This window comes from Neophocaena asiaeorientalis, unplaced genomic scaffold (genome assembly GCF_003031525.2).
Source record: "Neophocaena asiaeorientalis asiaeorientalis breed wild unplaced genomic scaffold, Neophocaena_asiaeorientalis_V1.1 scaffold5, whole genome shotgun sequence".
Classification (NCBI taxonomy): Eukaryota; Metazoa; Chordata; class Mammalia; order Artiodactyla; family Phocoenidae; genus Neophocaena; species Neophocaena asiaeorientalis.
Window position 1 is genome coordinate 13,047,265 of NW_020174698.1, and position 13,115 is coordinate 13,060,379.

General features: G+C 39.3%; 1 protein-coding gene across 2 annotated transcripts in view; it reads right to left on the reverse strand.

Moving 5' to 3' along the window:
* HSF2 (heat shock transcription factor 2) overlaps window positions 1-12,574 on the reverse strand; it is a 36,501-nt gene extending 23,927 nt beyond the window's left edge. Inside the window, exon 1 of one of the 2 annotated variants that reach the window (XM_024759125.1) lies at window positions 12,389-12,574. In XM_024759125.1, the coding sequence (XP_024614893.1) occupies window positions 12,389-12,481 (93 nt within the window). In that variant the 5' untranslated portion in view covers window positions 12,482-12,574. The remainder of the gene's footprint in view (window positions 1-12,388) is intronic. The other variant, XM_024759126.1, reaches the window with a different exon arrangement.
* Between the last annotated feature and the right edge of the window lie 541 nt (window positions 12,575-13,115).

Here is a 13,115-nt window from a genome sequence, read left to right on the forward strand (position 1 = left end):
GCTGGTAAAACTGGATATTCACATGCAAAAGAATGAAGTTGACTCCTTACCTTATACCATATACAAAAATCAACTCAAAACAGATCAAAAGCTTAAACAGGACAGCTAAAACTATAAAAATCTTAGAAGAAAACACAAGGGGGAGAAGCTTCATGACAATGGATTTGGCAAAAATTTCTTGGATAACCAAAAGCACAGGCAACAAAAGCAAAAACAGACAAATGAGGCTACCTCAAACTTTAAAACTTTTGCGTAAAGAACACTATGAAGAGAGTGAAAGGGTAACCCACAAAATCGGAGAAAATATTTGCAAATCATACATCTGATAAGGGGTTAATACCTATAACATACATTAAAAAAACTTCAACTCAACAACAACGAAAAACAAGCCACCTGATCAGCAAAGGGTAAAGGACTTGAATAGATACTTCTTCCCAAAAAAGATACACAAATGGCCAATAAACACATAAGACGCCTAGCATCACTAATCATTAGGGAAATAAAAAGCAAAACCACAATGAGATATCACTTCACTCATTAAGATGGCTATTAAAAAACAAAAATACAAAAACCCAAAAAATAAGTATTGGTCAGGATGTGGAGAAACTGGAACCCTTTTGCACTGCCGGTGGGAATATAAAATAGTGCAGCTGCTATGGAAAACAGTACAGTGGTTCCTCAAAAAAATTAAACACATAATGACTAAATGATCCTAAAATTCTACATATATATCCAAAAGAATTAAAAGCAGGGGCTCAAAAAGATATTTGTACACCGATGTTCATAGTAGCATTATTCACAATAGCCAGAAGATGGAAGCAACCCAAACGTCCACTGACAGATGAATGGATTAACAAAATGTGGTACATACATACAATGGACTATTATTCACCCTTAAAAAGGAAGAACACATGCTACAATGTGGATGAAACTTAAAGACATTATGCTAAGTTAGACTAGTCACAAGAGGACAAATACTGTATGATTCCACTTATATGAGGTATCTAGAATACTTAACTTCATAAAGACAGAAAGCAGAATGGTTACCAGGGGCTAAGGAGGAGGGGATTGGAAATTACTGTCTAATGAGTATGAAGTTTCAATTTGGGAATATGAAAAACATTCTGGAGACGGATGGTAGTGACAGCTGCATGACAAGTGAATGTACTTAAGGTCACTGAACTGTACATGTAAAAATGGTTAAAATGGTTAATCTTAAGATATATGTATTTTACAACAAAAACCTAAAACTAAAATGGAATAAAAAACTCCAACAATAGAAAAATATCAAGTATCTAAAAATAAATTTTAAGAATACACAAGGCCTTTAAGAAAATATTAAACTACAGAGAGACAGTGTTGTAAAGATGTCAAGTCTAATTAAGTTAACCAGTACGTTGACTTCTCTCTCAATTAAAAAAAAGGTTTTGGAGACAAGGTGAATAGATGCTAACACAACCAAATATTAGGTACTAAAGTTCATTTCATAAAAATTATGTAACAAATAGGTAAGAAAATACTGAAAACAATGGAGAGAGAGGTGTTAACCCCACCTTACGCAGACAACAGAATTAGAGTGTCTACGAGAGTTTGGTACTAAAGAAGGGATACTCAAATAGCTGAATGGACAGACTAGAGAGAACAGAAGCAGAAGCAAATCTATTTGAGAATTTAATAGGTAATAAGGGCAGCATTTAAATCAGGAGGAAAAATCAGGAGGGAAAAGGATTAGTTAATAAACTTTCCATTTGGAAGGAAAAAACAAAAGCTCAATGCTAACTCAATGTTACCTCACTCTTTATAACCAAGCTTTTGAAAGCATCACATAAAAAACCCCAGAAGTCATACAGGTAAAAATTAATAAATGTATTCACGGAGACTACTAGTGCCTACTCTATCTTGATTTCTCTTTCTTTTTTATTTTTTAAAACTAAAATTGGGGGCTTCCCTGGTTGCGCAGTGTTGAGAGTCCGCCTGCCGATGCAGGGGACATGGGTTCGTGCCCCGATCCGGGAAGATCCCACATGCCGCGGAGCGGCTGGGCCCGTGAGCCATGGCCGCTGAGCCTGCGTGTCCGGAGCCTGTGCTCCACAACGGGAGAGGCCACAACAGTGAGAGGCCCGCGTACCGCAAAAAAAAACCAAAAAACAAAAAAAACAACTAAAATTGTATATATTTAAGGTGTACATGACGATTTAACATATATTCACACATGCACAGTGAAATGACTACTACAAGCTAATTCACCAAACTAAAAAGCTTCTGCACAGCCAAGAATAATCAACAGAATGAAAAGACAACTTAATGGAATAAAAATATTTGCAAATACATATCTAATAAAGGATTAATATCTAAAATATATAAGGAACTCTCACAACTCAACAGCAAAAAGACGCACCCCAATTAAAAAATGGGCAAAGGAGGGCTTCCCTGGTGGCGCAGTGGTTGAGAGTCTGCCTGTCGATGCAGGGGATGCCGGTTCGTGCCCCGGTCCGGGAAGATCCCGCATGCTGCGGAGCGGCTAGGCCCGTGAGCCATGGCCGCTGAGCCTGCGTGTCCGGAGCCTGTGCTCCACAACGGGAGAGGCCACAACAGTGAGAGGCCCACGTACCACAAAAAAAAAAAAAAAAAAAAAAAAAAGGGCAAAGGATTCGATTAGACATTTTCCCAAAGAATACATACAAATGGGCAACAAGTATGTGAAAAGGTGCTCAACATCACTGATCATCAGGGAAATGCAAATCAAAACCACAATGAGACATCACCTCATACTTTTTAGGATGGCTATTCCTAAAAAAACAAACCAACAAGTGTTGGTGAGGGATGTAGAGAAAAGGGAACCTTTGTATACTGTCGGTGGGAATGTAAATTGGTAATGTCATTATGGAAAATGGTATGAAGGTTCCTCAAAAAGTTAAAAATAGAACTACCATATGATCCAGCAGCCCTCTTCTGGGTATATACCCAAAGGAAATGAAATCAGTATCTCTAAGAGATATCCGTGCTCCCATGTTCACTGCAGCATTATTCACAATAACCAAGACACAGAAACAACCTAAATGTCCAATAAAGAAAGAATAAAGAAATTGTGAGATATATACATACTTTATACATATATTGATATATTTTATACATACATAATGAAACATAATTCAGCCTTAAAAAAGAAAGAGATTCTGCCACTTGCAACAACATGGATGATCCTCTAATTTCTTACTAACAACACAATTTTGTCTGATGCTACAAATACATTTCTCAGTCCCTCTTAGAAACAGAGGTGGCCAAATAACACATCTGGCAAACAAGATATAAGCAAAATGGATTGAGCGGAGCTTCCACAAAAGCTTCTAAAAGGGAAAAGACTCAAAGTGTCAAACTCCTACATCTCATATTCCTGCTCAGAACCTGGAGCCAACGGCTAGAGCTCCAGTAATGACTGAAGTAGAGGAACTAAGTATGGCTGAAAGGTTGAGAAGGTGACTCAGTATCTTCAGATGTAAGAGTACATCTTCAGATGTAAGAGTACATCTCTATACAGTACATCTCTATTTTGTTTAAGCCATTGTTGTCTGGATTTCTATTACTTGTGTCTGAACTTAAACTTAACTGACAACAGACATTTAAAAAATTCAATAAAGTTGAAAGCTTACTAACATAAAAATATATCCAACATTTATGACAAACGATTAACTGCATTAATTAAAAATTTTCTATCAGTAAGATGAAACACTCAATGTGAAATTTAGAAGATCAGATCTCATTCATAATAAAATGTACAGTAAAATAATGAATTTCACTTATTAGATTGGCAAATTTTTTAAAGTTTAAAAATAACCACTGTTGGTTATTAGGTAGTAGCTATTAAAATTTAAAAATGCATACATCTTTTTCTATCTTAAAAGGACTTTCCCTCTACCTTACTTCCTCTCAATCTATCCACCCCATCTGTCTTTTCATTCACTGCAAAATTTGACAAATATTTTAAAGCCCTCTTCTCCAATTCAGGGCCATCTACTTACTCTCACTAAAATTTGGTTTCAGTTTTTGTGTCTCTACTGAAACTGTTTTTTCTAAAATGTCAAATGCCAAATTCAATGCCCTCTTTTCAGTCCTCATCTTCCTACACCTCTCTGTGGCATTTCATTTGGCACTACTGACACTCCCCTTCTTAAATGCTCTGCTCTTATGGCTTCGAAACTATACAATGGGTCTCCTATCTCTCATGTTTCTTTTCAATTGTTTTCCAGCTGTCAAGAGGTAGTGGGTTTTTTAAGTTTCTATCCTTGATTATGATACCTTTTATACTCTTTCCTTAGGCAGTCTCATCCACACCAATTTCTCTAATTACTGACTTTATTATGTATAATGATTATCACAACTATGCCTCTGCCCCTGACCATATCAAATTTCCCACTTGAATTTTTCAATCATTAACATTTTTACACAATGTTCTTTGACTCACTCACTTGTCTATTTCAAACCCATCATCCTACTCCTCCAAAGTCAACTTTTTCCTGTATTCTCCATCCCGGCATGCCCTGTCCCCTCTAAGCTACCCAATTAATCCTGTCATCAATAACAAAAAGGCAAACTAAAAATTCTCAATTTTAACAGCTAGTAACTTAAAGGGGAAATATTTAAAACATTTCCTTTAAAAATAAGAGAAAGGGATCCCATGATTGCTGCTTCTATCTGACACCCTGAGGTATCTTAGCCACTGCAAAAAATGAAACTGAAGGTATAAGGTTCTCAAAATAAGAACAAAACTGTCATATCCAGACACTTATGGATGTACACTTTGAGAATCCAAATCAGTAAAATGATTAGCTCACTGGTTTATTATCAATATACAAACGTTACTTGTGTTTCTAATTACCAGCAACAGCAATTATTTTTCATTAAAGGATACCACTTAAAATATCTATGAAATCTAACAAAGCTGTACAAGATCTAATTGCAAAAAATATAAAATTTTATTAAATAACAAAATGAATTTAGAAAAATGATTTGTTCCCATGAATATATATCATAAAGATACCTATTTTCCCTAATCTGATTTACAGTTTCAGTACAATTCCAATAAAAAAAAAATCCTAATAGGTTTGCTTTGTTTTTTTCTTTAATGGAACTTGATTTTAAAACATATATGGAAGAGCAAAGACCAATAGTAGTGAAGGCACTCCTGAAGACTACGTTGCCCTCCCAAAAGCTTTACAGAGCTACAGTAATTAAGACATGTGATACAAGAAAAAGGATAAATTATCCAGTGGAACAAAATAGAGAACCTAGACACAAAAACACAATCTACATATAATTTTGCTTATAAGACAGAGGTAGCAACACAAATCACTAGAGGAAGAAGAAACTGTTCAATAAAGGGGTTAAAACAACTAAATATGGAAAACAATGAAACAGGATCCCTTATACCACACACAAAAATCAATTTCAGTGAATTAAAGATTTAGATATAAAATCCAAACCTTTAAAATTTTCAGAAAAAAAAAAAAAAAAGAGATGGAAAAGTATTTCTCTCTCCTTGGCGTAGGAAAGCAAAAACATCCTGAAGAAACAAAGAACATGAATCACAAAAAAGGCTGATATATTAAATTATATTAAAATTAATAACTTATACTCATCAAAAGAAAGTAAAAAAGATAAGCCACAACTAGGAGAAGACAGAGGCAACACGTACATCCAAAAAGATGCAGAATTACAAGGAATTCCTACAAATAATAAAAGATAAACCACCCAATAGAAAAATGGTCAAACATTTCATAGAATACAAAACACAAATGGCCAATAAATATGAAAAGGTGTTTGAACACATTAATTATCAGGGAAATATAAATTAAGACCTCATTGATATAATATTTTATATCCACCAGATTGGTAAAAACTCAGAAGAATGAAAATATCAAGTTTTGAAGAGACAAATTAATGGGAAATCTCATGCACGGCTAAAAGGAGTACAAGCTGATTTTTTTCGGAAAATTTGATCTTGAGGTTGAGCGTGCCATACCTTATTTTCCAGAAATTCTACTCCTCAATGTAGGTTTAACTACCTTACAGAAATTTTTGCTTATATACACCAGAAGAGGTGTATAAGAAAAGTCATAACAGCATTTGACATGGTTGATCATCTCTTTCTTGAACCATTTTCTTCCATTAACTTATATGACCTCACTCCCTTGTGTTTTCTCCTTTCTCACTGTTCCTTCTCAATCTCTCTTGCTGGCTTTTCCTTGTCTTCATACTCTCTAAATATTAGAATACCCTATCTTGCAGGTCCTTCTATCTTCATCTGTCTCCCTGGATGATCTCATCCAGTCCCATGGCTTTACCACTCACAAGCTCCAAACTCCACCTTGTATGCCAGTCTTACATTATCTAAATAACCTATTCAACATTGCCACTTGAAGGTCTTGGAGTACAGAAGTCATTCATGCTGTTCTCCTTTCCAGCACTGCACTTCCCCAGCTCCTTTGAAATAAGGTGTCGTCATATGACCAAGTGTGGTCAGTGAAATGCAAGCAAAACAAAACACGTCTGAAGTAATACTAGCGATCCATTTGTAATCTCAAAGTTAACATGGCCAAACAGAATCCCCACCTGCACTTCTCCGAATCTTCCCGCATCTCAGCAAATGGTACCATCATCCATCCATTGCTCAGGCCAAATACATGAGTCATTCTAATTCTTTTCTATCTCTCCTCCAACTCCAGAAAATTTATCATTAAGATCCGTGACCTTGCCTTCAAAGTAGATATTACATCTGCTGCTCACCACCTCCACTGCTATTACCCTAGTCTCAACCACGCTATTTTCAATACCATAGTGGAAAACTGTGATAGTCTTCTAACTAGTTCCCTCATTTCCAATCTCCTTACCATGCCCTAAGGCCCTATACCATTTGCTTCTGCCTACCTCTCTGACCTCACTCTCATGTTATCTAAAGATAATCCAACTACATAGGCCTTCTGCAATCATATGAACATGCTATGCTCAAGGCCTTTACATTTTCCATTCCCCTTTGCCAGACCCATCTTTTCTAATCATTCAGATCTCTGCTCACATATCACCTCCCCAAAGAGGCTTCATCGTCACTCTACCTAAAATACAACAGATTCCAGTCATTTTACATGCTAGTTATGAATTTACTGCGCCAAATTCATTCTTCGATGTCGGCTCTGCAAATATGGAGCTGAGTCTTAAACATCTTTCTTTTCGAGCATGGTGTTAAGCTTTGTCATAGAAGATACTAGAGAGATATTACAAGAGGAAGGGATTACCTTTCCTGGTTCCAGTGTGTCCTTGGCAGGTTCCTGCTGTGCAGGCAGGTTCTCCAGCACCTAGCTCTTGCAGTGCACAGAAGGCAGCAGCACCCTAAGGCCAGCAGCTTCCCCCAGCACTCCCCTCTCCCTTGGGAGGCTTCAAATCAGAGTATCTCTGGCCAGACATCTCTCCATGAATAGCTTTCTAGGGTACCCTAGAGCATAGGCTAATAAACGTGTTCTTAAACGGCTAGATAATAAATATTTTAGGCCTGCACGTCATAACTCTGCCCCTGTAGCAAGAAAGCAACTACAGACAATATGTAAGTAGACTGAGCATGGCTATATTCCAAATAAACTTTACTTTTAAAACACATGGTTGGCCCACAGGCCATAATCTGCCAACCCCTGCCCTAGAAAGCATATTTCCCGGCAAGTTCTGAAGGATGGATTTCTAGTAAGTCCCACTAGTGTGGCATCACTGAAGTCTTTGCCATTCAGTGAAATATGGTCATTCTCTCTCCAACAAGGTCTTAGACTTCGGGGAAGGGCTCTTATTTGGGCACTCGCTCTTAGGCCTACCAGTGATGGCTGCTGCTTATAACTGCTATTCCTATCTTCTTTAGAGTTTTCTTTACCCCAATTCTCCTAATATAGTTATCCTATTAAACTTTCTCTGTTCAAAATACTGTGTGATTTCTGTCTCCTAATTGCACTCTCTCTTTACCCTGCTTTATTTTGTTACTTATCACTAACTGAAATTATATTATTTGTGTTTGCTTACTTTTTAATTATCAGTATCCTTCACTAAAATGTAAGATCTATGAAGGCAGCTATTTTGTTAACTACTGAATGGATTCCTACTACCTGGCACACTGTCTGGTTGTAACAGAGTCACAACTATTGTGAGTGACAATAAATGAGTCTTTGATCACAGTGGACCAAATTATATTTTTAGAATTTCAACTCTTGGATTATATATATCAAATGAGGAGATGAATGCATCTTGTTTACATTGCTCTCTCTCTCAAACACACACAACCCTAACTCACTAATATTGTTCTGTGTCTCTGCTTATGGTATTCCTTCACTCGCTACTTCAAAATTAATAAGTAACTTTTCTGAGTGCAAAATTTCTACCTTACTGCTGTTTAAACCTGTGAAGCTTAAGCACTGCAACACAGAACTCTCCCTATGCATTTTATAAGGGACAAAAAGCCACTATTACTCAGTAGGGTGAGAAGGATGGTAGCTTCTCTTTAGGCCTAACCCATAAATGTTAGCAAGCTTCCAAATAGTAATTGTTTCTGCTCAAACTGGGACTCTTGGTTATAAACATCCAAAATACTCTTAATAATAATCTAATACTTCAGCCCCATTACTTTAAAAGTTTCCAAAATAGAAGTCTCTTTTTTAAACAACCCGTCTATAATTTCTTAATGTTTACCAACCATTCCTTGTGAGTCTCTAGCTCTTTCTCTTACGTATACAAATAAAAAATACTTGTCTGTGAATCAGTCAACTTTTCTGTAGGTCCATCTAATGTGGATTTAACCCCTATTCTGCCACACTTGTGGCCTTTCTTGTTTTCACTTGAGAGTACTGCTGGGAAATTCAAAACAATACCATAACACTGGGAAGTCTAAAGATCTACTGTTCAAATTCATCCAAAACAGCTAGAAAACACTGGACAAATTCTGGTTTTGCTCCCTTTCCCTCCTATTTCCTGATCTGTCTCTGCTGACTTGAGATGGATAGGGAAGTACAGACTGCCATAGGACACAAAAAGGTGGAACCGATGGGTATGAAGTCTTTGGTGGAAATCACTTCTTGGTATTCTCAAGCAACCTGAAGAGCTGAGACAAAGGAAGTAACACTGGTAAAACAGTGACTTTCCAGTTCTTTCTTTTTTTAATATTGCTTCACTTCAACATACACTGAGTATCATAGATCAGTAACAGTAAAGGCTGTTCCTTACGATCAATTGCAAGAACTTCCATTCAACTTCCACAACTTCTTGTCCCTGAAGATCAAGTTTCCCCAGTTGCTACCAAGCTAAACCTGTGCCCTCTGTTGAGGACTCTGTTACATTTAAAACAGCTTTAGGTTGTTCAACAGTACTATCCCTGTCCTCGATTCTGGTAACAGAGTGCCTACCAGAGCCAAAATAGCTATAGGAAACGTAAAAACAGACAAAAAAGAAAGGAAGAAGAAATATCAGTGGGGAATTTGGGGGATGTACTGTATGTTTTAAAGACACTCAGAATCTAAAGACATTTCTATTACTTGAGTTTATAACAGTATTATTTTGATTGTTCAGAGTATTATATTTCTACAATCAATGACATCAATGGGGGTATTAGTTCATTTCTGTCATACTACAAATTTCAAGGAAAACTAAAGTTATATGTCTTCAGGAATATTAAGCCAAGCTTTTCAAACTGCAGTTGGTAAGTTTTCTCCCCTTGCCTTACACTCTAGCTAGAGTAAATTATTTTCCACAAGTGAAAACAATTGCATAAAAGATTGCCTCCTTTCCAAAACATCTTCTACTTCTAAAAGGTCTTAATATGATTTTCACTCAGAGAGTATAAATGCTAAATTACCTCAACAGAAGTCCAGCAAAACAAATTTGAAGGAAACCAGAAACAACCATAAATAGCAACTTCTAAAAGAAGAGAGTGAATTATTTTGGTTTTTCCATCTAACATCATTGTTCAATTAAAGTTTTACCTTTCATTGTTAACACTGTTTTCGGAAAAATCTGTGGGAATGTAAGACAACTTCCTTAGGCAACTAAGCATTGCCTAAGACATTAATCCAGAATTGTCCACTGACTTGTGGAGGAGTAACATTTTGGTATAAAAACTAAATATTGTGACGACCTGTATTAAGTGTAGGGCCGTTGATGGAAGAATGATCTGGGAGCTCAGAAATCTATGTTAGAGCCCCACCTCCGATAATGCTAGCTTTGTAATTATAGATAAATAATCTAACCTAAGCTTCAAATCTACATAATGAGGCTAAACCAGATGATCTTTGAGATTGTTTTCAGGCATCATTCCACTTTTATCATTCCTACCATTTCCATTACATAGTCCAAGGATTTCACTGCTTAATCAAACATTTATTAAGAACCTACTGTATCCCTTGGCACAGATACTGTCCCTGTCCTCACTGAATTTTTATATATATATATATATATATATATTATGCGCCACCAGGGAAGCCCTGAATTTATATTTTAATTCTCCCACTATGTATTAAAAAATGAGAAGCCAAAACATAAGCTTAGACTTAATAATGGAAAAAAAATAATAATGATTTTTCAGTGGTTTATTGAGCTTAAAATTCATAAAATGATGCATTTATGGATTAGTATGAAACTCTACACATTTGATACTGCCCATAAAATTAAAGTATTATTAAAATATGTTGGCTAATGAGAATTTATTAGACTTGCTGACAGAATACCCCTTAACTAAAACCAATTTCCAATATATTTAGGTACCATTTCTAGGCAATAAAAACAAGAAGGCCCACCCAAGACAAATAGGTGTAATAAAGTCAGCTTGGGAGTGGGGAGACTCTCAGTCCAATCTCTTACACATGCACAAGGCTGAGTAACTGCAGTCTGTGCTGATCCATCCTTGTCAACTTTTAATCCTTATGACTGATGAAAAGCATGAGACATCTGTTTATTTTTAAGTGTATACTGGTGGCTGGCTTCCTTATTTTCACCCCACCCCTTCTTTGTACAACTGTACAGAATTCATCAAATGCCTAATGCACAACATCCACTCGATGCTACTGACCTTCAAGAAAATTAAGTCCTAGAGGGAGATAAAGAAAATAAACAAATGACAGCAATATAAGGCAGACTGTGGTGTTACAGTAGTCAAAACTTCACGTACTCAATATAGTGCTCCCTGTTAAGATAAAATAGTAAAACTGAGGGTTCCTAGCATAGGAAACAGAAAAGAAAGTGAGGAAGAGGGGAGATAACATTTACTCAGCACTTAACAGGTGCCAGGCACTGTGCAGGTAGTTTTCACTTACTCTTTTCCAGGCCTCTAAACAAGATAATATCCAAAACAGATGACCATCTACAATAAGAGAACTCCACTCCCCTTCACAAAACGATTCCAATAGCCTAAGTGTATTGTAACGCAAATGCTCTGTTTATGTAATAATCATTCTAATTAGAATCAGTATTTGGAACTAGAGGGGGGTCTTGGATCACCTAAGTAACCCATTCATCTTATGGACGACGACACTTGGGTCAGACGAGATAAGGAGCCTGTTTAGTGGCAGAATTGGGATCAAACCAATAATCAAGACATCTATACACCACACAGCCGGCAACTGTTTAGTGAAATTCAGTGATTCGTTTTTGCTCTCCACTATGTTACTGAACACCTGTCTACTGGCACTTTTATTAAAATAATCATAAAAATCCGTTTATAAAAATGGCTCAGAATCGCGAAAGAATAACGTACCATTTTCTATATAATATTTTCAAGCCTCCTGATAAGCAGTAACCTGCGTTTGAACATGTGCCTCCTTCCCTGACTGCCGTCATAAAGATCTCAAATGCGAGGCGAACTGTGTGTCTGTTTTAGCGGCGAGAATCAGGTCGTGAAGGTAAAAACTGCCTCACATAAACCCCGCGTTGAAGATCCCGGCCAGAGCTGCCCGTGCCCCCAGCGAGCCGCAGCCCGCGAGCCCGGCGGGAGGACGGAGGATGAGTGTGCAGTAACGTGGCTCCCGCTCCCTCGGCTCGTCGGCCGCCCTCGTTCCGCCGGGCTGGTTCCGAACGCCGCCCGGATCGGACCGTTACGGGGTCTCCTGGGCCGCGGCGCCCCGCGCGGGCCACCCCTCCCCCACCGCGGCCTGAGCCAGCGGCACCGGCCGGGACCCCCGCGGCTCCCCGCGCGAACAATACCGGGGTTCTCCGCGAGGCTGCACGCCGAGGCCCGTGCCACCCCGCCACCCCCGCGCCGCGGGCCTCACAGAGGGCGTTGAGCCGCAGGCCGCGAGAGACAACCCCGCGGGAGAGAGCTAGAGAGAAGGACGTTAGTTAGGGGGTTCGGAGGCCGCCGTGCCCTCACCCTTACCTGACTCCAGGTGATGAACTCGTTCGTGTGGGTTTCCTCCACAAGCGTCCACAGCTTGCTGAGGAAAGCCGGCACGTTCGAACTCTGCTTCATTGTTAACGAGGCGCAGGAATTCCTAATTCTACACCCAAACGCGGCGGTAGCGGCGGAGGCGGAGGCGTCGGCAGCGGAGGCGGGGGCGGCGGCGGCCGCGGCGGCAGCAGCTGCTCCCCGAAAACGCCCACAACGCAGGCGCAGCAGCTCCCGGGCCCCGCCCACATCGCCCCGCCCCGCCCCGCCAGGCGCGCAGTGAGGCGGGGTAACCGGGCGGCCGCACGTGACTGACCAGTCTCCCCGCTCGGCCTGTGCTCACTGGTCTCGCGCCGGTCCCGTTCCCGACCAATCCCAGGAGCCGACCGCACGACAGAGGAAAGCAATTGGATGCTGCAGATGGGGAGGGGTGGGAGCAAAGGGGGACGCTGCTTTCTCATTCTCCCTGTCTATAGGAGATCTCGCTGTAGCGGATCTTCTGCTTGGGGGACTGTGTTTGGTTGTTTCACGTGGAAGCAGCTTTGGTTGTTTGGGCTATGGCTGGAAGGCTACAGAAAGTCCTCAGGGGCCTTTGAGTCATAAGTTTGGTAGGCAAAGTGTGGGTTGAGCCAGTCAGGCAGGAGGAAGGAGTGTAATACTTCACACGGGGGGGAAAAACAGCTTTCAAGCATGATTTGCTAGGCCCCAAATTGAAACT